Consider the following 21,623-nt stretch of genomic DNA (forward strand, 5'->3'; position numbering starts at 1 on the left):
AATCTCTTTCACTTTTTCCATCCTCCGAAACCCCATCTGCTGCCGTTCTCTTCACCCGCATCGAATTTATCTAATTCGCTACCATCGCCTGAATAGCCGATATAGTTTCTGTTATCATCAATGATACGTCCATACTCCAAGAACAGTCGGAACATGTAAACCTCAATATCCTCTCTCCGGAGGACCTTGTGGGCCCATTCGCGGCCCTGTCGGGCTAGTTTTTGGGCCTCCTTGCGATGAGGCGCGATATAGACCCGAGGATTCAAATCGTCACCTTCCATCGCATGCTCCATGTCGGGTTTGCCATAGCCGATGAAATAGGTCAGGAGAGCATAAATGTCGTCATATCGGTTGTCGACAGGAACAAAGTGTCGCCAGGCCAAAAGTCGACTGTCGTGCCACTCTCGGAAGATGGTCGCCTTCAAGCCGAGACTCTTGCTTTGTAGGAATGCGTGCCATCGGCCTGAAAAGGAATGACCGTCCACATCAATCAAGTATTTCGATTTGAATTGCGACGTAAGTGAGACCTGAGGCTTCCAGGAGAAAACCGTGTCGTAAAACGAGCAATTCGGAACGCAACCCCAAGATTCGACGAAACCGACATCGCTGTGACGGTCGGCAAATTGAGAGGGCTGAAATCGATCGTAAAGCTCATACGTGATATTCGCGTTCGCCGGCTCTTCTCTCTTTTCCGTGAGGACCTTGACCTCGGTCCCTGACTGCCCGGTGTATGTGCCGTTGAAAAGTCGAACAAGCCTTTGTCGGTGCATGGTGGGCCAATTATCCTCCGTCTGAACGCCGCCGGAAGTGACACCACGCCACAGAATGGAATCTTGCTTGTCGCGCCAATCGACATCTTCTTCACCATTGTAGTCATACCGTTCATCATGTCGATAGTACATGTTGGCCGGGAAGAGAATGTCATTGTTGACATTAACCTTGCATTCGCCAAAGATCGGAACAAGCTTGTGAGAGGCAATAATGCTACTGGCCGAATAAAGCATACCATGAAGATCCTGTATCGTGGGGCCCACAGTACAGAGGTCGGAAGAAAGATTGAAATTGGTCACGATTCCCGCTGTTGATTCTTTGTAGAGCCTGTCAGCCTCCTTGGTGGTTATGTCGGTCCGCGCCGGAGAGTCCGGTGGACATGCTTTGGCAGCAATCTTCATGTACTGTTGACCCGGTGCGAAAAACCATTCATCGTCAAGCCGGGTTGAATTGTCTTCCTCTTTGTCCTTAATACTCATGTCCAAAAGGTCCTTGGGTTCCTGGGTAAAGCTGTCCATGACTTCGGGGGGCATGGTTCGAGTCTCATATTCTTTCTTCAACAATTCCTGCATATCCTCCCACGGCACCACCACGCGAGGCTGATCCAGCCGATTCATAGGGATATCCATGTCCGGGAGGAACTGGATAAACTTGCCGATGATCTCTTCCATGGTTTCGGACCTCCAGCTCGGATTGTCGACTCGGACAATTTTATGATTGCGGATATGGATGACAGCAACTCCAAAATCAGAATTCTCCCACATGTGAGCAGCCCGAATGCGAATCTCCGAAGCATTGACGGCCCAAAACGGTCGCAGGTCGTCCATGATTTGTTCAAAGTCGTCGACGTTGAAGACATTTCTCTTCCGCGCAAACTTGTACCATTCTTTGAACCCCGGAGGAGGATGTCTGCCATACTTGCTTCGATACTTCTCCACCGTCTGTCTGAAGGTGGTGGATATGCCAGTCTCATAGACTCTCCACTGGTCGTCAGCCTCCTGCATTAACCGTGCAATGGGGTGCAGGTCGAAGTGTTCCACAGCATGTGACGGGGGCGGAGAAGAAGGATTCGTCGGGTCCGCAGCGGGCTCGACAACAGGAGAGGGTTCCGGGTCAAGGTCCCACATGTCGTCCGGATCAGAGGGGACTGGCTGTTTGTGACCGGTCGGAGTCAAATGGCCCGGGATGGGAATGTGAGCAGATGCATCCCGAAACCTGTCACCGGAAAATGACAGGACGTGGAAGACGATGTAGAATGCGACTATACCGGCGACCAGGAAGAAGATCCGTCGCTTATTCAACTCGATCGGACCCATGGTGACAAGGAGTGTGTTGGGAAGGGTTTCACAAGAGAGGAATACATAGAAGGAAGAATGGTGGAAGAACGAAGCTCGAGCCTACCGGCTACGACAGGACGATCTTCATGATTGAAAGAGCAGAGAAGGAAACGCCGCGGAGACGGAACAAAATCTCGTGGTTCAGGAGGTGAGAAAATGTTTCCAGGCGCAGCCAAAAATTCCACGCCAAAATTCTTGACATTCCCATTGGCGGGTTGGATTGCGTACCACGGCCAATCTTCCCTTTACGGTCGAATTTGGCTCGAGCAGGAAAACTAATTTGCCCGAGAGTGTACAGTCGGTGGTATGCTGTGCATATGGCCTCATCGGTCAACTGGGAGCCTTCGGAGCCCGTCGCTTGACGGCCACCCACATGTCCTTTTGCAAGTGAATGCCATAACACCTGGTCTGCCAGACGTTCAATGGATCCAACAGCGTGAACTCAAAACGACGCAGCAATTCCACGTACACTTTGTTCAGCTCAATCATCGCCACGCTCTTACCCAAGCATTGATATTTTCCATATCCGAATATGAGATCATTGTTCTGCTCCATGGCTTTCAATTTCTCACCGGACGGTTCGTCCCCCCCATCCTCGATCAGAATCCAGCGTTCCGGGCGGAAGGCATTTTCATCAGGACCGAAGAGACTTGGTGAATGGTGGATTTGTTTGGCTGAATACCTGTCATTTCGCATTAACCAACCTTACGGCCCACGTCAAAAATGAGTGGACTTACGCGATGGAAACACCTCCAGGCACAAAATGACCATTGATGATGTCTCCAGCCGGGGGGGTCTGCGGATGTTCTCAGTTTTCGTTCGAGGGATTGCTCTTTATGACACTCACCTTTTTCGCAAGCATTCCCGCAATTGGCGGATACCATCGCAGACCCTAAACGTCCATCAGCAGGTTATTCCACACACCAGACCGCCCTCCATCAAGCTCACCTCCTTGATACACGCTTGCAGATATGGCAACTCCTTGGCTTGTGCATTCGAGACAACGCTCCCATCAGACGGAATCTTCCCGGCCGCCATCGCCGCATCAATCTCTGCCATCAGCTTCACGTAAGCCTGAGGGCTGGAAATGATACAGCGCAGGGTGGCTCTGATCCCAGTCGCAGACGTGTCCGAACCGGCCGCTCTACCGTCCTGTTAGTGGAGCTCAACAGCGGTCGCCGATGTCTACGCACAGCTGCATAACGCTTTCAGACTCGGCTTCCGTTTGTGAGAGACCATGCCGGATAAAGCTACCGAGCATGTCGCTATTGTCGCCCCGGGGCTTCCCGTCCGGACCAAAACGCTTGGACACCTGCTCCCGGGTAATGGCCAAGACCTTCCCCAGTCCCAGCTGACTTTTGCCTGATGGAGCAAATAGCTTCAAGAAGCCAATGTCGGTGAGAAATTCAATGACGCCGGGGATGGTGCAGGTACAGAAAATGTTCGGGAACAAGGTTTCAATTTCGTGAATATAGCCCAGATTGTCGTTATCGTCACGCAGGTCATGAAACTTGGCGTCGAAGGAGAGTTTGCTCATAACATCGCTCGTAAAGAACTGGACTTTTTGCGCGAGGTCCATGGGAATGATTTGTCCCGGCATGCTCACATACTTCTTATCAATCAGATTGACCAAATCGAGAACGCAGTGGTCGATATCTTGCTCCAGAGACAGATTCTCTTTACCAGAGTAACCGGCCATCATCCTCCGACGGAGGTCGTCATGCTTTTTCTCGTCTCGCTGTGAGAGGACATTGTCTTGGCCAGGGTTCAATCGCATGGCGATAAACCAATCCGACCGGGTGTAAGGCGACCTCGCCGCGGACATGCGTCGTATCACTTCGGGGTCTGAGGCCAACAGCGTATTCGGGGCTATGCGGACCAGCGGTCCATATTTCTGGTTCAGTTCACCAAACTTATCATAGATTCCTCCTTGGACGTGAAGTTGAAAGAGGGGGAAGACCGACCATCCCCACAGCGTCGGGCCCGGAATGTGGCGGAGCCGCCAGTAGGATCGTCCACAGGCGACAGCGATGTAGATCAACGAGAGCAAGGCACAGTCAAGCAACAGCGAATTAGTGAGGATCATCGTGATCACAGCGTCATAGGACCGATGAGTTGATCAGGTACAATGACAAAAGACGTCGGAGGAATGTGAGATCGAAAATTATCAGCAGGTCGTGGGCAGGGACGAGCCAGTACGATCGCTCTGGCGCTTGGTTCCTTGACCGCCGTGGAGTGGGAACGTGGGAGGCTTTGCCGAATGCCGTAGATAGAGAGCCCAATCGCCCAATCGCCGTGCTGGTAAAAAAATAAAACCCCCCAGCGTGGAGGGACGAACTTGGATCTTGGATCCTTGACATGTGAATTCTAGAACGAAAAGATCTACACTGTTCATCATTTTAGAGGTGCATCAACGATAGATCGACATAGCATGAGATCGACAACCCGCCATTTCCCCCAGGTTAGCAATTCATGGAGATTGGTCGAATCCGTCCCAGTGGCCCAAGCAACTCCCCCGTTTACTCTGGCTTCTGGCCATAGACAACATAACTAAAAGGGAAAGAAAAGTCAGCGCGGTATCACCGGAAATTGCGAAAAATACTCACATCGGCCAGTAAGAGTGAATCTTTGTGTTTTTCAGATCTTTCCTGACCTGGACCAAAAAGAGTTGGATTTCTTCGGGCGTCATTCCGAGGGCGGTAGTCCATAGCCGAACGGTGAAGCCGTCCAAACCATCAAGCATGTTGATCATGTTCCACAACCCCATCTCTTTTAGGGATTTATCTTTCGGCCATGGATTTACCGGCCACTTGAACAGATCTTGCTTGACATGGGTGAACCCGGCCGCGACCATCCATTCCTGGTACTTTGCTGTCCATGATGGGTCCCGTTTGATTATCGAGCAAGCCTCCATGTATTTATCGTTCCATTCTTGCCACGCGGTGCCTTTCATCGTCCCATCGTCACACAAGATCGGCATGTAGAGGTCCTGCATCTCGAACCAACCGCCTGGTTTTAACGAATCAAAGACCTGTCCAAACAACTTGGGGAAATCGGCACTAGCCGTCAAGAGCATCCTTCCATGAATAAAATCAAACTTTTTGTTATATGTCCACGGATTGTCGAAATCATCCACCTCGAATTTGCAGTTGGGCGGTACAGACATGGGTTGAATAGGGCTCAAGTCCACCCCAAGGACATTGGACTGGGGATGCTGGTCCGCAAAATCAATGGCCCAAGAACCGGTTCCCGTTCCCAGATCGAGTACGTCCTGCATCGTTCGCTCGATGGGGGCCAGGAAGAGCTTTCCCCCGAAGGAGCGCAGGAACATTGCGTGCTGCATGTCCAATCGTTCTTGCTCGAACTCGTCCTCCGGGAGGATATATTGACCGTCTCGAAATTTATGATAGCCCCTTCCATTCTCGACCACGCTTTGAAAGAGGGTGGATTTGATGGATTCGGTATAGGTGGACAGGTCATCTCCAAGGGTCGAGTCGACTTCGTCCGCCTCTATCTCGACGTCCAGTCGGGTGGGTTGTTGGCTTGATGAGCTCATGATGTCGGGCTTGGGAATGAATTAAACGGAAATGCGCTCGGGGTTGAATCCTCCGTTGACCCGAAAGCCGTCGTTCCCTGATAACCGAGTGGTGTGGTTGAAGAGACACAGCCGAGTTGAATGTGAACTCGCTCATTTACGATGGGGATTCGGCCCGGGGTGCCAAGAGCCGGCTTATCGCCTCATCATCGCATTCAACTTTGCTCAGTCAATTCTGGTACTTGGTAAAGGCAATCTCTCCCTACATATATCTTCCGATCGATTTGAAGATGAATCGCATAGAGTGATCCTTGCGACATGAACAAAAGTCCCAAGGTCAGAATGGCACGGATGGCCGGAGGATGACGCCTCGAATCTCCGAATTCCCAGTTTAGGCGACTGTGACGCTGCTTTTGGATCATGCCGAGGTTAACCGGGGGAGAGTTTAGGTAGCAGTTTCGCCGCCTATCTATCTGCAAAGTCTGCCGTCACGTGGCCTATCATGTGACAATTTGCTTGGCAACATCACGTGGGGAAGTTACTTGGCAATGTAACTTGCACCTGTGATTCTGGCCAAGACGCCAAGGACCGCGCTTATGTTCATAGATTAGGCTAGTCTTCAACACACTTTTTCACACACCCTTCCTCATAGAACAACAACGCATTCCTTCTCTAGACTCCACAGTCTATCAACTGTATTTGATCATTCACCACGCTACTCAGCATCCCTGGTAAGTACATTCAATCCGCGCAAGAAACTTCCACTCTGGGCTGGTAAATCCCTAGACGGTCGTTGGCCCGTCCTCGATTCAGAGATCGCTGTCAGTAATTCTCGGCCCAGAGCTGTAGCAACAGACTTGGGCAACTCGTCTACCTTCACAATCGTTATTCAATGGGTGCCTGCAAGTACCTGGGTTAGTCCTCGCCGTGGGTACACCAAGACGAGCTGCTGAGATCTAGGCCAAGGCGCCGACCCATTCAGAGCAGAGGATTCGCAGTGTGACAATGTGAAAGATCGGCGGTCCTGGAAGGCTGTCAAGAAATTGCGGACACAGTATTCATCCTCTTCGAATGGTCTATTGCTACGGGACCCTGTCTATCCGCCTTGATCTGTCTTTGGCACCGTGTCAAACTGGGGTGCAAATTGAAATGTATTGAATGCTCTTCCTGCTTGGCCACTGGTCCTGCCAGGATGCCAGAATATATACATGTTTGGTTGACCCCTTTTCTACTCCTGTTCCTACCCTTATATCCTGAATAGGGATGATAACCCTTTTTCCAATAATGGGGTGCTGGCTACTGTTCAACAACCGATTTTCGCTGAAGAAAGCTTAAGGCTCCACCACTGTGGGGCAAGGATTTTGGGAGAGCTGCGAACCAGCATATTTACCACCAAAGTAATGTTCTGTCTGCAATTTGCGCTCTCGCGGCTACCGCTGGAGTCAGATGTCGTCTTCCCAGTTTGGGTATGCGACGATCACCTTCGGCCTCAATGTCGAATTTCGTGGACAAAATTCTGCTTATGCTTGAATAGAGATTAGCAACCTGTTTGAACACATAGGACGAAATGCTATTACACAGACACCTTGGGCATCGCGTTACGCCAGGGGACTCTGATGTTGCCCATAGATCCATTCTGTGTCATAGTCACGGGTCTAGACTTCCTGCAACATAGCTACCATTTGAAATGCAGTATTACTTGTTCGTAAGCGGTGGCTGGTATGCCAAAACAGATCTCTTGTACGTGTTATGCTGTCGTAAACCATGCAGCGAGCGGAAGATGAGCTACGGCAGGAGTGCCCGTGATTCCTTGGGCAGGACGGTAAAGGACATTATGTGACAACTTCCATCATATCTTAAACGATTGTGACCTGTCATTTCCTTCACGTGAACGCTCCTAAAGCGCGGACAAAGCGTCATACTGGTCCTGCGTAACGGGAAGAACAGAGCCGTGTCTCATAAAGCTGATGTCCACGGATGTGTCCTGTGTGAATGTTCCAGAGGTCACATCGGTGGTCACGAATGCGCGCAAGCCAGCACTGCCACCCACCAGGTCACTCAGCAAGTACGCCGTGCCGTCAACCTCATTGTCCCAGTATGGATAAGGCCCCTCGTAGTTGGTGGCGATCACGTCAGTGGGACGTTCCCATGTTCCAAAAAGTCCGCTGGTGCTGACTTCTGCCACGATGCCTCCGGCCGCATTGTCGCCGTAGTATCGAACGAAAGTGTTGTCATCGACCTGAAGAAAACTGAGGTCGAGGACACCAGTGTCTCCCTTATCGATGTAAGTCGCTGGCTCACTGAAGGTTTCGAAGTCGCTTGTATATGCGTAGCGCAAGACGACATTGGTCGTGGCATCGCCTGTATGCTCAGGGTCGTCCTCGGCGTACTTTTTCCAAGTCAGTAAATTCACCAGCTCGCGAAATGGAGGCACATTACGAATTTCGAGGCCCAATGCACCAAAAATTGATCTGCGGGGTGCAATGTCAGCATCCGTAGGCGCAGGAGAGGGAGCTGGTGTTTCCATACTTTGTGCAGCGTCGAAGATGGCGTCAGGAGCCCATACCATTCCTGCAGTATCACCTTCCACTACGACGAGTCTTTCGTTGGTCCATGTGATCAAGTCTGTACTTTCCCACACCAATATACCCCTTGAGCCGGTACGCGTGGACGCATCCCACGTGGTCTATCGAGAATTCAGCCATGGTGTCACGTTCAAGACAGTACGATAACCAACTTCGTCAATGTTAAGATCGGTTCCAATAATATACCATTTACCATCTGCAGGTATTATGGAGACATCTCTCACGGCTTTGGTGCCCAAAGTGGGAGATACGATGGCATTCCCACCGTTGATTGCTTGAAACGCCGTCGGATTCGCATTGTCCGTGAGAGCAAAATAGACACTTTCGTCTGCAGTTGTCCAGTACACGCCCAGATATCCAACCTTGCTGGGGTCTGCCCTCTTTGATACGGCCCCAGAGTCAGACGTCAATGGACGAGCGAAGGAACCGTTGCATAGTGCAAGTGCACAGGTAATGGCTTGGGTCCAAGGGAACTTCATGATTGAAACGCTCTTTCAGTCGCTGGGAGGAGAATCTCAAGTGACGGAATGAGGCATGAACAGTGAGATGTGTCTGGAAGTGATCTCGGGATACTTATACTTTGTCAGATGTACAGTCGAATACTCTATCCATGCCAATCCAGCAGCTGACCATTTCGAGATATTCCATAACAAGGCCCAGTAGACCGCCACCGGAATCGTTGACTTGCGTCCGACCAGCCACGCCCGCCGATCAGCCGGTGGTCACCAATACAGTCATGTTTTGAGAGAATGCGGAAATCTGTGCTGTCTCGAAAGTATCCAGGTGTCACGATATTTGACCCATTCAAATCAAGGACTGATACCTGTTCTAGCCCATATACTTCAATGCCATCTGAAGAGAACGACTTCTCAATGCACTGGGCTTAAGTGGAAAGCGAGCAGGGACGCTAGGATCTTTGCACCGTTTCGAAACACGATCGTAAGCGGCACAAAGATCTTCGACACATGGATGCTGGCCATCCTCTGCTCCGCTAGGAGATGTCCCATTCTATCCCCCACAACCCCAGAGAGACCCTTGTCCCGTTCCTGTACTTGCGGGAAATTTTGGCCAGCAGCAAAACCCCTTGTCGAACTTGAAGTCCACGGTATGACGCCTTAGCCATCGGTTGCAGAATCAGGTATCATCCCGAAATCTTGGACATCTTCGTCGAGCACGGCCCTGCTAAGGGTCTTAAGCAAAAGTTCGATGTCGAAGGTTGCATTTTGAATCTAGCTCGTGGCAGCTTGCCAATCAAAACACTGATTCTTCTCATAATGTCGATCCGAAGACGACCAGGCCAGGAACCGATGGTGTGAGGATAGAGGGAATGCCCCTGGAGCCCCTTGATGACGTCATGCCAACCATCCAAGGATGTAAAATCTCCGAGTGGTGGGCCGGACCAAACAGCCCCAACTTTCAAATGGGATGACCCCATTTTCGAGGCTTCAGTGGCTGATGCGTCCGTGTAAATTACCGTCTCTGATGTCTGGAGAGCTGTCTGTGTTGCTCGCTTCTCCGTCTCTCTCTAGGTCGATCTCGTCAAAGACGGGGTTGTCTCCATGGTTTCATGGGATCTTCTAGTTGTTTGGAGTCCATCGTTCTCATTCGCTGTCATGGGGCGCCAAGACTCAATGCCAAGAACATGTATATAGCATGCGTTACGCAGGATACCCCTATTCGACTTCCAAGCGTGGAAGTCGACGTCGCCCCTGCACCTATATAGATAGATAGGTATCCCTTTGACGTCTTTACAGCCTGCTGGCGAGCCTGCCCCTGACATTCGCCCCGTGAGAGGAAATTTCAGATGATTTTTCTTTCGCTTGACCCTTCGTTTGACTCCCTCGAGAACTCCTTGCTACAGATGCTCGGACGATAAGGTTCTTAGACTCGCGATAATGTTCTGATCGCGCCGTTTGAGCCGGAGTCGTGCAGATGCTGCATAACAATATACTTCCAAAGTCTGTGTGGCCACTGTTCGAAATGCCGACAAGATCCTAATCAAGGCGGTCCTCCGCACCATGCTCAGAACTTGAAGGTGTTCTCTGTCACTCAGAGGATTGCTATACGGTCGAGGCGTAGTCTAGTCTCGAGACAACGCAAGCTTGGTAGACTTGTCTCGTTTGTGTGGTTCGCGGATGTCTCAATCCGTTTAAAGCAATGGCCGTCTTAGTTGCTCTTTGGCTGCTTGCTGTACATGGTCCTCCCATCTCATTTCTTGGTCGAAGATGACTCCTAAAAGTTTGGCCGTTCGACCAAGTTCTCGTTTGTTTTTTTATCAGATGTATGAGCTCGGTCTTTTCGGCTGCGAATCGCGAGCCCGTGCGTCAAGCCCATCCTCCAATGCGCGGGACGCCCTCCTAGAAGCGGGTGTCTTATATCCCTGGTCTCCTGTCCGATGTGGGCCACTACAGTCAACACACTTGCATCGAAAATTAAGTCAATTTCCCCCAGGATGATGAGCAGACGCACTGAACAGTCGTCCTGAGCAGTATATATTGTTCCGATTTTGTCAAAGAGATGAAATGCACCTGTGGAAGAGTTTCGGTATTTTTCAGGCAAGCTGTCGAACAAGGTATCCCTGAATGGTTGAATACTGATGAGAACCCCTTTATTGGAAAAGGGGTTATCATCCCTATGTAGAATATAGGGGCAGAAATAGGAGAAGAAAAGGGGTCAACTCAACATATGACAGCTTGCGATGCGATTCTCGTGGAAGCGTGTCAGGAGTGGATGATGACATGAAACATAATGCAGAGCATCACAATGACCTGGAACAGCGTTCATTATTTCGACAGGGATCTAGGGATTCAGGTCGCCATCGGGTTGAATCGAAGCAAGCTTAGCGACATAAGCAAGACTGATAGATAACACACTCAATGCGACCTCGACAGAATCCCCACTCATAAAATACCCTTCACAACGATGGGGAAAAAAAAAAAAAAAAAAAAAAAAAAGAAGAAAAGAAAGGATGTCATGAACAATCTGAGGGAGTCACCTCGATTAACACAGACAAGCACTTTTATGATAAAGACGCGTTCTAACATCTACGTGTCGTTCATATTTGTCCCCTTCGCAGAGAGTCCTAATCAAACCAATATGCCGAAAGTTTCAGCTCTTTTGCCATCCTGATGTGCCGCAAACGAGACCAAGAGTACCATTCCTGTATGTGATACAACCTCGAAGAGAGCTCCAAAGTAGGTGTGAGGATACTCCAACATCATTGTCACTGAAGGTCTCTTTATAGATGTACGAATGCTTCGTCGTAGCACAGAGCAATCGTCAGTAACGTCGTCGTCTATGGAAACCTATACGCAATAGCCTCCTGTTCAACAGATCTCTTCAGGTTGTCGACGGCCTCTCCTATCAAGGCCAACTATGGCAGTGGTCTCTACATCATCGACATCAGCAGCATCGAGTACGACCCAACTGGAGACAATATTGTGCGGATGGGCCTTCTTCGACTGTCATCTCTCAGGACGACGCCGTTAACGGTGTTGCCGAGTTCCTTGAAACTTGGGGTGTCTATCCTTATTTCAAATCTGGCCATATCTTCCTCAACTCCGTTGAGCGTGGGATCTTCTCTCTAAAGTACACTGACACACCCGCCAAGTGTTGAAGGCGTCCTGCCTAATGCGTGACTTGGGTCTGTATTTAATTAGACGCAAAGTCCAACCCACTCGCAATCAAGCAGCATTATCGAGTCCAAGGAAAGTCATCCTAGCCAGGGTGGAAAATGGAACAAATGAAAACAAATAAGCTAAAGCCAACTACTTTTCAAGAGTTCGGAGCAGGATTCAAATACCTTCATGAAGTAGGGATAGATTGTTGCAAGCATAAAAGTTTCGTCTGGATGCCCATCGATTGGCCTTTGATTTGGGGCCCATAGCTAGTAGAGATCAAACTTCAATGATGGATCCTTCCGCAGTTCACCTCTGGACTTCTTACCAAACATATCGAAACAAGGGATCTCCTTCAATGATTCTCTCACCGCGATCAGCCTGTCGATTTGCGCGGATTAAAAGTGGAATGGTGATGATAGACGTCAAGACTGACCACGCGACAAGGGTACAGCATGCCACGAGACCGGGATAAAATTGGGCGAGTCCTTTTCGTTTCACTAGTATGAAATTTGATATCGAAAGAAGGCCTCAACAAGGAAGAGGAAGCCGTCTCCTCCAGTCCCCAGGCGGCTGCCGTGACGATCAAGGCATTTGTGCCGCATGAACCTAGGAATGATCCCGCGTATCGTGGCGCAGGATTGTCCAAGAACCCAATGATGCAGAGACCAATAATTGTGAAGGCGCCTTCTAGAACAACAAATGGGCCTCGAATACGATACCGATCCGAGATTAAAGTTACCGCGAAGGCGAAGATGGCTGCCACGGCGGAGGGCGGTGCAGCAAGCAAATAAGACATGGTCTGCGAATATCCGAGGCCCTTTCGAAGAACGATGGGGAGAAACAGTAACAGACCAGATGTTCCTGCGGCGCCCCTTGCGTGGACGAACGAACTGTTGAGCTCATGAGTTGTGTGGAGGTCCAAAGGGGGAAAGAAGAGAGGGATTCAGCTCACAGAGTCCATACACGCCAATCGAGACCTACAATTTGGACTGCACGCCACGTCACATTTTCGCCTTCGGAAGAGCCCCGTTCTCGAAGAAGACGATACTTGACCACGCGGACTTCATCTGCACTGAGGAACTTAGCTTTGCGGATCGGGAAATCGACGATCCAAAACCATCCAAGAATGGCGACGCCAATTGTCAATGCACCTTGGACGATGAAATTCATTTCCAGCCTTCTGTCTCTGGGTGATCGGCAATTCTGGTCAGTCCGAGGCAGAGGATGTTGGCAAAAGAAGACAGAAAGGGTGCATATGCTCTTTTCCTTCACCATGATTGTTGTTCTTCCTCATTTGCGAGCGAGATCAAGCCTGCTTCAAGGGTCGTGATGAACAATTTGCGAACCAATATCAAGCACATTTTTATTGGTGTTGGGCTTTGTACCAGGTGCATTTTAGTTCTCGGTGAGGTGTGATGGAATCACCCACGTCGAGGGTCTCAGCCTTGCGCATTTTTACGGTACATCAGTGGGTCAGAAGGTGTAAAACTGCGCTTGCATTTCGCCCGACGCTTGACTCGTAATCGGCCCGCACAAAGGTGCGGGAAAAGAGATTTTCGCATATTCGGAGGCCGCTTTATGGGGTTTTTAGTATCAAGTATCAAATATCGTGGTCCACTTGGTCGTGGTGCCGCGCGAGTTTTGGATGTGGATGGGGCGGCATGACCCTAATCCTGAAAGAGAACAAGCTCACTCTGGATTTGCTTTACCTTCGCACCATTTAATATCTCCTTTCTTCCCTTATTCCTCCGTACTCACTTGCTGACCTTGACCTTGGCCTGACGTACAAGAAGCATAATGCATTTGTTCAACGCCCGATTGATGCTAACAGAATGTTGTTGAATTCTTCTTCGCCGTCCAAACCGCTTAAGAGACTCCCTATCTGACTTCGAACGACACTTCCACTTCCCTCCGCTATATACCTACGAACCCGCTTCGGATTCACAGTCCCTTTGCTCACATACTGTACGAAATATGAAAGTGGGCTGCAGCGCATGAGAATTACTGCCAAGATACTCTGCATAGTAAGCTCCAAGTAGCCGAGGGCTCGAAAAACCACTCCAGCAAATCCGACTTTGGAAAGACACACGTGGAATGCCGATCACTATACGCCGTTACTTTGGCTCTTACAAACGATCCACAAGTGTAAGTATTTATAAGGTAGCATGAGGGCATCTCCGGCACATAATATGATTTCGACATGAACAAGTAGGTATCGGAGTAGCTTACGCTTGACCGGCTCACCATGTGTTCTCTCAGAAAGATCTTTGGTACTTTCTTACTAACTGGCTCTCATATATCCTGTGCAGTTGCACAGTCCACGGAGCATCAGGCCACAAACTTGACCCTGACGGGGCATATTGAGCCTTCGGAGATATTCACCTTCGTCTACGTCCCATTTGAAGTTTCTTCGGATGTGACCTCGATATATGTCTACCAGAACTACTCGTTCAAAGGCGCAGGTAACTCGCTCGACCTAGGCATTTATGATCCTCGTGGTTTCTCCCCAATCAACAGTCAAGAGGGTTATAGCGGTTCGAGGGGGTGGTCAGGCGGGTTCCGAAGTAACTTTACCATCTCTGCCTCCGATGCTACCCCCGGATATAATGCCGGCCCTCTTCTGCCAGGAACGTGGAATGTCGTCCTCGGTCCGTACGCCTCCAACCGTTCGGGCATCGACTGGACTCTGGATATCAGCCTCTCATACACCCCTAACACCACTTTCTGGTCTCCTTCCTATGCTTCGACGTATAAGGAATCCTTCGAGAGTCCTCAGTGGCTCCGCGGCGATTTCCACATGCATTCCATCTATTCCGATGGCCGCTATCTGCCCAGCCAACAAATCGCCAACGCTCTCTCTCGCAATCTCGACTTTATCTTTTTCTCCGAACACAACACTGATACGGGAAACAATGACATCGGCAAATGGATCCCTACCAATGCATCACACCTGCTGATTGGCCGCGCAATTGAGGTCACCACCAGATTCGGCCATTGGCAAGCCATAGGTCTTGAACGGCAGCAACAAGTTGAGTGGCGCTATACCAACTCCTCCCACGACACGGGCTTTATCCACGCAGCGACCCAAGTCCGCAACAGTGGCGGTCTCGTCTCCGTCAACCACCCGTTCCAGAATTGTTCACGTTGCGACTGGACGCTCGACTGGGATCACAATGATGCGATTGAAGTGTGGAATGGCCGGTTTGACCCGCTGGACCAGGTGGCGGTCGCGTTCTGGCAGAGTGAGTTGGTCAAAGGAAAGAAGATCACGGCGTTGGGAGGAAGTGATGCTCATCACCCGCCGGATATTAACGGATTGCCGACTACCGTGGTGAGGGTGACCGGGGAGAAGAGTCAGGCCAGCGTAGTGGAGGGAGTTAAATTGGGCAGGGCTTACCTCGTAGAAGGGCCTGGCATGGAGATTGAGTTTGGGCTCCAGTATGGCCAAGGGCTCAAGGCTGAGATTGGAGATGTGGTCGCCAAGAGAGTGTTGGATAGCGATACCGTAGCCGAGTTTGCTGGAACAGGATTCGAGGGTGCCAGTGCGTGCTTTGTGAGTGAGCAGGGATATTTCAGAAACGAGTCGATTACTGGCGGACAGCGGATCAAGCAGGCCGTCTCCGGTATGGACTTTCTGAGAGTTGAAGTCCGGAACTCGTCTGATATATTACTCGGGTTGACCAACCCGATATATTTCGTTTGATGGTGATATACCAGCACGCGTCGGATGACGCGATGGCGACCTCGGAGCTGTATCGATGCCTGATTATCGCTGGACATTTTATATAGCAACTCTCTGGAAGGATGTCACGTCAGTGAGAACCAAACCGATCCCCTCCACCACCAGTGAGTGGCTGGAAAATGACCGCAGAGGCGACTACCAGAGAGCCTTGCCAAAGAAATTTCACTTCTCAAATCTTCCACCATCTCTATTACCCGGCCACGATGTCGGAGGCAAAAGGATTGACGCTGTTGGAACTTGCCGTATGTCCTGCCACTGTTGATTAAGCCAACATCGAATGTGGCCTGCCGCACAAGCGGCACAAGCGAAGAGTCAGCTGGGACATCCTCTAGAGAGAGGGGGTATCTCATAGGGATACCCTGGTGACTGCATGAAGTTGTGTTCGTGCGGTCGAGTATGCAATAAAATCCCACTTGACAAATCCTCGAGGATCACCAGCTGCGACATATCATGAAAGAGATGGTCTCAAACCGTGGCGTCGGAAGGGGTTCAATTGTGTGAGTTGGTAAACAGAGGCCGAGCGCAAAAGCGGGCAGATTGATCTGATAATGACTTCACAAAACAAGACAAGGAAGGGAAAAAAAAGTTCATCGAGCCGAAAGATGTAGGGTACTTCCTTCAGAACGTTCTCGACGTTGAGAACAAGGTATACCACTTCCACACTCGGGCATAGCAAGTGTCTCTCCTGTTCATCAATGAAGAGATATCAGTTAAAAGGGGTCGCAGCCTCGTACGGTGTGGATCATCCAGAGGTTTTCAGTCTCGCACCAAGCGATGGATGGTCAGGTCTGTAGAATTGGAGACAAATGTGTCACTGGCTGTCCGACTCGGACACCTGTTCGACTGAGAGCCCATCGTGCTTGCGACTACCGCGCTTTCCCCTTGCCACATGTCATCGTCGCTTTCTAGAGTCACTCGGAATAGAGGGGCTTGAAAACATTCCAGCCTTCGATTTCGATGAAGACCTTCGCCGCAAGCATCTGCAAGCAGATTTTCAAAGTCTCAGACAGTCTGCTGATCCTGAATTGGCTGGTGGCAATTGATAAGAAATACTAGTTCTTCAACCCACATAGCAAAAAGGGAGATTGTAGGAGACCTCAAGCGGTTGGGATGGCAACTGGAAAAGAGCTCATGGAGAGTCCATCCTATTGATCATTCCAGAGCCTCCTGCAGAGTCCCACCCAATCTCAGATCCCAGAAGAACGTTCTTTGCATAGTCGCGTAACTCTCGTACCCTTCACCAAGCATCTTTCTGAAACGAGTTCTCTGTATCATCAAGAGATTCATTCCCTCTTCCCTCAACGTGCCCGGGCCGACTCTCTCCCTATTCACGACCAGAGTCCATATCCAAGGTCTGGCTAGTTCGAGATAAGTCTCGTCCAGGTGGTAGGTATTGTCTTGTAAGGTTCTTGCTTCGTAAACAGTCGCGCAGTGTACAGTTGCTGTGTTCTGGGCGATTCTAATGATGCTTGGGAGAGTTTCACGTCGCAAGCGAGATTTAGAGAGCCTCTTGGGAGCTTGTCCAGAGAAGAGGCGTTCGAGCGGCTCGAAGCGTGGATCAGATATGGGATTGGCTCGCCTTGTAGAAGCAAACTGTTGGTCCCGAATGTGCTGGAGATGTATGATATGACGATTGCCGCGTAGCTAATTACCGAAGGAATTTTCGCGTATAGCAACTCAAGGACCCCATATCCCGCCGCGTGATTGGATAAGATTGCTGGCACCTTTCCTGTGTATGGGTTGATCTTCTCATCCTGCCAACGACCCCAATAACTTTATGCCAATTAATCTACCAGTGGTGGATCAGTAGTCTGGGAAGGCCCTGACCCGATACGCAGCAGCAGCATGATGCTTTTTAGAGTACCGTCGTCGACGTGATCCGCGCAATTCTGTAGGCGCCTGTGGAGCGGGACAATGCGGCCCGTTCACCAAATATCAAAGGAACCATTTCAAATTTGATGTGAGGAACAATGAGTAGCTCCGTAGCATAGAGACTATTCAAGGACAAAGAGTCGGAACAACTACATCATCGTATAGAGCGGCATCGTCCTGCTCCTTAAACGGGTTAGTTCAGATTGGACTTCTAGTAACAAACCTACTGCGAATGGGATCTGCCATACTGTATTGACAATTTCGGACAGCTGCCTCTTATCTTGGTGTCTAATTTTTTTTTTTTAATCCTCGACTGTTGGCTTCATTGAGTAGGCGAGCTCTATACTCTCAACTCTAAGTTCTTCCGCTCTTCCGCTACAGGCCAGACAGAATGCCGCCTCGACTTCCGCTCCAGCGGCCGCAAATCAATCTCTCTTCCATTGATCTTCTATCAACATCAAAATCAAATTCGACACTATCATCGACCATACCTTTCTTCCTCGTTCCCTTCCTCCACACCCAATCACGAAATGCCTCCATCCTAGCCTCCCTCTCTGACCGACCGGGGGCATATAACAAGAGAATTCGACGCGGACGAGGTCCTGCTTCTGGGAAAGGAGGAAAATCTGGCCGTGGTTCGGACGGGCAAAAACAACATGGCAAAGTCCCCGCGGGGTTTAACGGCGGTCAAACACCCGAACACATCGTGCATGGAAGATATGGCTTTATAAATCTGTCCGTTCAAAATCTTCCATCTGCCTATCTTGTCTAAAATACTGACATGGGAGTAATCCAGGCACGCGACAGAAATGTCTCCTTTGAACCTCGACACAATCCAGTCGTGGATTGACCAGAATCGACTTGATCCAAAGGCACCCATCACGGTACGTGAGTTGCTGAAGTCACGGGCTCTGCACGGAGTCAAAGACGGTGTGAAACTGCTGGCGCGTGGAAGCGAGATGCTGAAGACACCAATCCACATTGTCGTATCTCGAGCTTCACAGTCTGCCATTGCGGCCGTCGAAGCTATCGGCGGCACAGTGACCACACGCTTCTACACTCCACAAGCCATTCGCCGGATAAAAAGGAGGCAAATGCACCCGTACCTCTCTCTCCGCTGGGATCCCGTGGGAATCAACAACCCGGCTCTGATGGTCGAAGGATGCGAGTCGCTGGAATACCGTGCGGCAGGCTCCGGCTATGAATACCGTCTCCCAGACCCGACATCGCGAAGTGATATCGAGTACTACCGCGACGTGAAGAATAGAGGCTATCTGAGCCACACGGTCAAGGAAGGTGAAGGGCCGAGCTTGTACTTCAAGCCACCGGTCTCGGAGGAGCAGTTGAAGGAGTTGCGGAAGAAGAACGCCAGCGGCAGAAGGGCGGCGAAGGAGAAGGAGGAGAATAAGCTGTGGTAGGAGGAGATTTATCTGAGATATGGATCAGTTGGTCCTGTGACCGCTGTAGCAGTACTTTTTCTCTCCGATCAGGTGGCCTACGGGTCAAACAACTTGTCCATCGGGCTGCGAAAATGAAGCATCATACAGTTTAGCGCAGGAGACGAATTTCACGGAAGTCCAGGTGTATCCTGCAAGATCCATCAGAGCACCTTGCCGTATAAAACTGTCACGATGTCCTGGGCAGATATAGTCCTGGGCAGATATAGATGGATGGATATGGTTTTAAAAAAAAGTTGGATAGGAAAGAATAGCAAAATACAAACATTCCACCTCTATACAATAGAGGGCTATCGCCAAAGCCTGAAGTAAGCCTACACGCATCCACGCAAAGATGTTGCTCGCTGAGGGACCTACTACAAGGCAAGAACCTTGGAGATACAACACACAGCACAACACCACCAACCGCCAGTGGCTTCTAGGTCCTTCAAAAGGAGTCATGCAACGGATTGGCATTCATCCGGCTGCGTTCCGCAGGTCAAGGGTAAATATTTCATAGGCATGTGTTTAGGTTCAACAACCTTATCGCTTCCGTACGGTTTTCCTTGTTACTCTCGCGACACATCGCGGCCAAAGAACTTGGCCTTCACCCAATCGAACAAGACCAAGATACGATTTCGGGCTGTACACGAGACCAGTGAGCAGGTTTATCGAAGAAAAATGGATGCGGGGTGGAACAAAGAGAAGAGAACTCACTGCTGAAGCACATGCTCAAATATGCACTCTTCCAGAAAAGATAGGTCATGGTGCCTCCAGAGGCAATGTTGCCGCTAAACCAAGACACATCAGCCACAGCCTTTTCGGCACCAATGTATGCCAAAGATCCCTGGTGGGAGTATTGGAAGGGCCCAATCTGCTTAACACGGCGGAGCTGCTTCTGGCGCTCGTTGATTTCGTTGAGGATCACTTTGCGGTCATCAGGTTCGGCAGTGGCTTGTTTGGCAGAAAGTCCTCGGAGTTCGGCCTCGATGGCATCGGTTTTGGCCATGGTGTTGAAGAGGCGGGCCAAGAAGGTACCTTCTTGAGCAGCAACCTGGGCCGTGGGGGCGTAATTGGCAACGGCACAGTCACCAACAGCCCAAATGTTTTCCGTTCCGTTGACCACGAGGTATTCGTTGACTTCAAGCCCTCGACGGGCGTTCTTTTGTGCAGGGATTTGGGACATCAGATCCTTCACAACCGTTCGCACAGCGTTGCCAGCAGCCCAGACCAAGAGACCATACGGGATCTTCTCAAGAACCCTGGTACCGTCAGGCTTGTTGGCTTCGGCTTCAATGTACTTGTCGGTCACATTCTTGACCATGGTCTTGGTGCGAATCTCAATGTGTTCTTCCTTGAAAGAGGACTCGGTATATTCGATCAGTTGCTTGCTGAACATGGGAAGAAGGTTGGGGAGGGCTTCCACGAGAGTGACGTGGAAATCGTTCTTGATTTGAGGGACCCATTTTTGCAAATCTTCTTGGAAAAAGTCTTGCAATTCACCGGCGAATTCGACACCAGTCGGACCACCGCCCACGACGACCATGTGGAGAAGGCGTTTGATTTCTTCGGGAGATTGGTCCTTGAATGTTGCCGTTTCGACGCAGTCCATGATTTGCTTGCGGATCTTTTGAGCATCACCGACTTCTTTCAAGAAACACGCATGTTCACGGACACCGGGAATACCAAAAGTGGCATTTTCGGCACCGACACCCACGACGAGCATGTCGAACGGAATCGCGGCCTCCCTGGTATCTCCTTTAATATCGGAATCATCCTTGGCATACACAATTCTCTTCTCGTAGTCAATCTTGGTACATTCAGCTTCGTAGTACTTGACCTTGGCCCTCTTGTGCCGGAGAATATTGCGGATGGGTTCCATGATAGAGCGGTGTTCAATCGTACCGGTTGTGCATGACGGAAGAAGAGGAGTGAACAGGAAGTAATTTCGAGGGGACACGACGACGACATTGTAGTTTTCGGTATCCAGATTTTTGAGCAAAGAGACAGAACCCCAGCCCGTACCTTGGCTTGTCAGCAGTGTGTATCAGCGGAGACGGGTGTTCTTTTACCAAGAATAACGAGGGTCTTCTTGGTGGGATCCGGTTCATATTGATCATTGGGATTGCGGCCTTCCCAGACTGTATATGCCACATACCCGAGACCAGCAAGAGTTGACAGATATGTTATGCGCCAGAGAAAGCGAAAGAATCGGAATCGCTTCTTTGGCGCAGGCGGCGGAGAGAGATTGGCTTGAGGAGCAGCATTGTCGGCATAGGTGCGTCGGAAGGATGGCCGCAGGAGCGGTCGAGGGAGAAAATGCGAATTTTGGGGAAGGATTGAGGGATTTGTTCTGCGGATGGTTGTGGTAGCAAGGGAGCACAAGGAGCTGACGGGTTTGATACGCAAGGAGATTGTGCTCGCCATAGCGGCAGAGATTGTCGAGACGGTAGAATTTAAGGAGGAATCATGAGGAGAGGAGGGAATAGTCCAGGAAGCAAAGCTGACGGTGGCGGGTTTGTAGGTGTTGAGGAGCTGACACAGGAAACAGGTACAGACGTTATATTTTTCTTTTTCTTTTTTTTCATAGAGTTGAAGAAGAGCTGGACGGACTAGGAGTGGGTCGATTCAAGCTACAGAGGCTAAGAGGTAAGAGAATCACAGACGCTGCTGATAAGCGACGAAGGCTGAAAGCGAGTGGATTGAAGGATGTAAGAACTCTGTT

The 21,623-nt window shown here is 50.3% G+C and overlaps 8 protein-coding genes across 8 annotated transcripts; 2 read left to right on the forward strand and 6 right to left on the reverse strand.

The window, feature by feature from the left end:
* Positions 1-8: 8 nt before the first annotated feature.
* Positions 9-2,087, reverse strand: Z518_03418 (uncharacterized protein; the record flags this gene model as incomplete). The annotated part of the gene is made up of 1 exon (XM_013420443.1): positions 9-2,087. The coding sequence occupies one exon, from the start codon at positions 2,085-2,087 to the stop codon at positions 9-11; it is 2,079 nt and encodes a 692-aa protein (XP_013275897.1).
* Positions 2,088-2,438: 351 nt separating this feature from the next.
* Z518_03419 (uncharacterized protein) lies at positions 2,439-4,194 on the reverse strand (the record flags this gene model as incomplete). Its single annotated transcript, XM_013420444.1, has 5 exons — positions 2,439-2,790; positions 2,846-2,904; positions 2,956-3,000; positions 3,057-3,252; positions 3,302-4,194. The coding sequence occupies 5 exons, from the start codon at positions 4,192-4,194 to the stop codon at positions 2,439-2,441; spliced, it is 1,545 nt and encodes a 514-aa protein (XP_013275898.1).
* A 433-nt stretch (positions 4,195-4,627) lies between these two features.
* Z518_03420 (uncharacterized protein) lies at positions 4,628-5,664 on the reverse strand (the record flags this gene model as incomplete). The annotated part of the gene is made up of 2 exons (XM_013420445.1): positions 4,628-4,658; positions 4,715-5,664. 2 exons carry the CDS (start codon positions 5,662-5,664, stop codon positions 4,628-4,630), a joined length of 981 nt encoding a protein of 326 aa, XP_013275899.1.
* A 1,876-nt stretch (positions 5,665-7,540) lies between these two features.
* Positions 7,541-8,707, reverse strand: Z518_03421 (uncharacterized protein; the record flags this gene model as incomplete). Its single annotated transcript, XM_013420446.1, has 4 exons — positions 7,541-8,032; positions 8,083-8,114; positions 8,173-8,329; positions 8,381-8,707. 4 exons carry the CDS (start codon positions 8,705-8,707, stop codon positions 7,541-7,543), a joined length of 1,008 nt encoding a protein of 335 aa, XP_013275900.1.
* A 3,514-nt stretch (positions 8,708-12,221) lies between these two features.
* On the reverse strand, positions 12,222-13,018 carry Z518_03422 (uncharacterized protein; the record flags this gene model as incomplete). The annotated part of the gene is made up of 2 exons (XM_013420447.1): positions 12,222-12,738; positions 12,801-13,018. The coding sequence occupies 2 exons, from the start codon at positions 13,016-13,018 to the stop codon at positions 12,222-12,224; spliced, it is 735 nt and encodes a 244-aa protein (XP_013275901.1).
* A 1,075-nt stretch (positions 13,019-14,093) lies between these two features.
* On the forward strand, positions 14,094-15,551 carry Z518_03423 (uncharacterized protein; the record flags this gene model as incomplete). Its single annotated transcript, XM_013420448.1, has 1 exon — positions 14,094-15,551. One exon carries the CDS (start codon positions 14,094-14,096, stop codon positions 15,549-15,551), a length of 1,458 nt encoding a protein of 485 aa, XP_013275902.1.
* A 2,302-nt stretch (positions 15,552-17,853) lies between these two features.
* Z518_03424 (ribosomal protein L15) lies at positions 17,854-18,880 on the forward strand (the record flags this gene model as incomplete). The annotated part of the gene is made up of 2 exons (XM_013420449.1): positions 17,854-18,197; positions 18,259-18,880. 2 exons carry the CDS (start codon positions 17,854-17,856, stop codon positions 18,878-18,880), a joined length of 966 nt encoding a protein of 321 aa, XP_013275903.1.
* Positions 18,881-19,467: 587 nt separating this feature from the next.
* Positions 19,468-21,325, reverse strand: Z518_03425 (uncharacterized protein; the record flags this gene model as incomplete). The annotated part of the gene is made up of 3 exons (XM_013420450.1): positions 19,468-19,541; positions 19,616-20,923; positions 20,971-21,325. 3 exons carry the CDS (start codon positions 21,323-21,325, stop codon positions 19,468-19,470), a joined length of 1,737 nt encoding a protein of 578 aa, XP_013275904.1.
* Positions 21,326-21,623: the final 298 nt, after the last annotated feature.

The sequence above is a fragment of the Rhinocladiella mackenziei genome (genome assembly GCF_000835555.1).
Source record: "Rhinocladiella mackenziei CBS 650.93 unplaced genomic scaffold supercont1.2, whole genome shotgun sequence".
Classification (NCBI taxonomy): Eukaryota; Fungi; Ascomycota; class Eurotiomycetes; order Chaetothyriales; family Herpotrichiellaceae; genus Rhinocladiella; species Rhinocladiella mackenziei.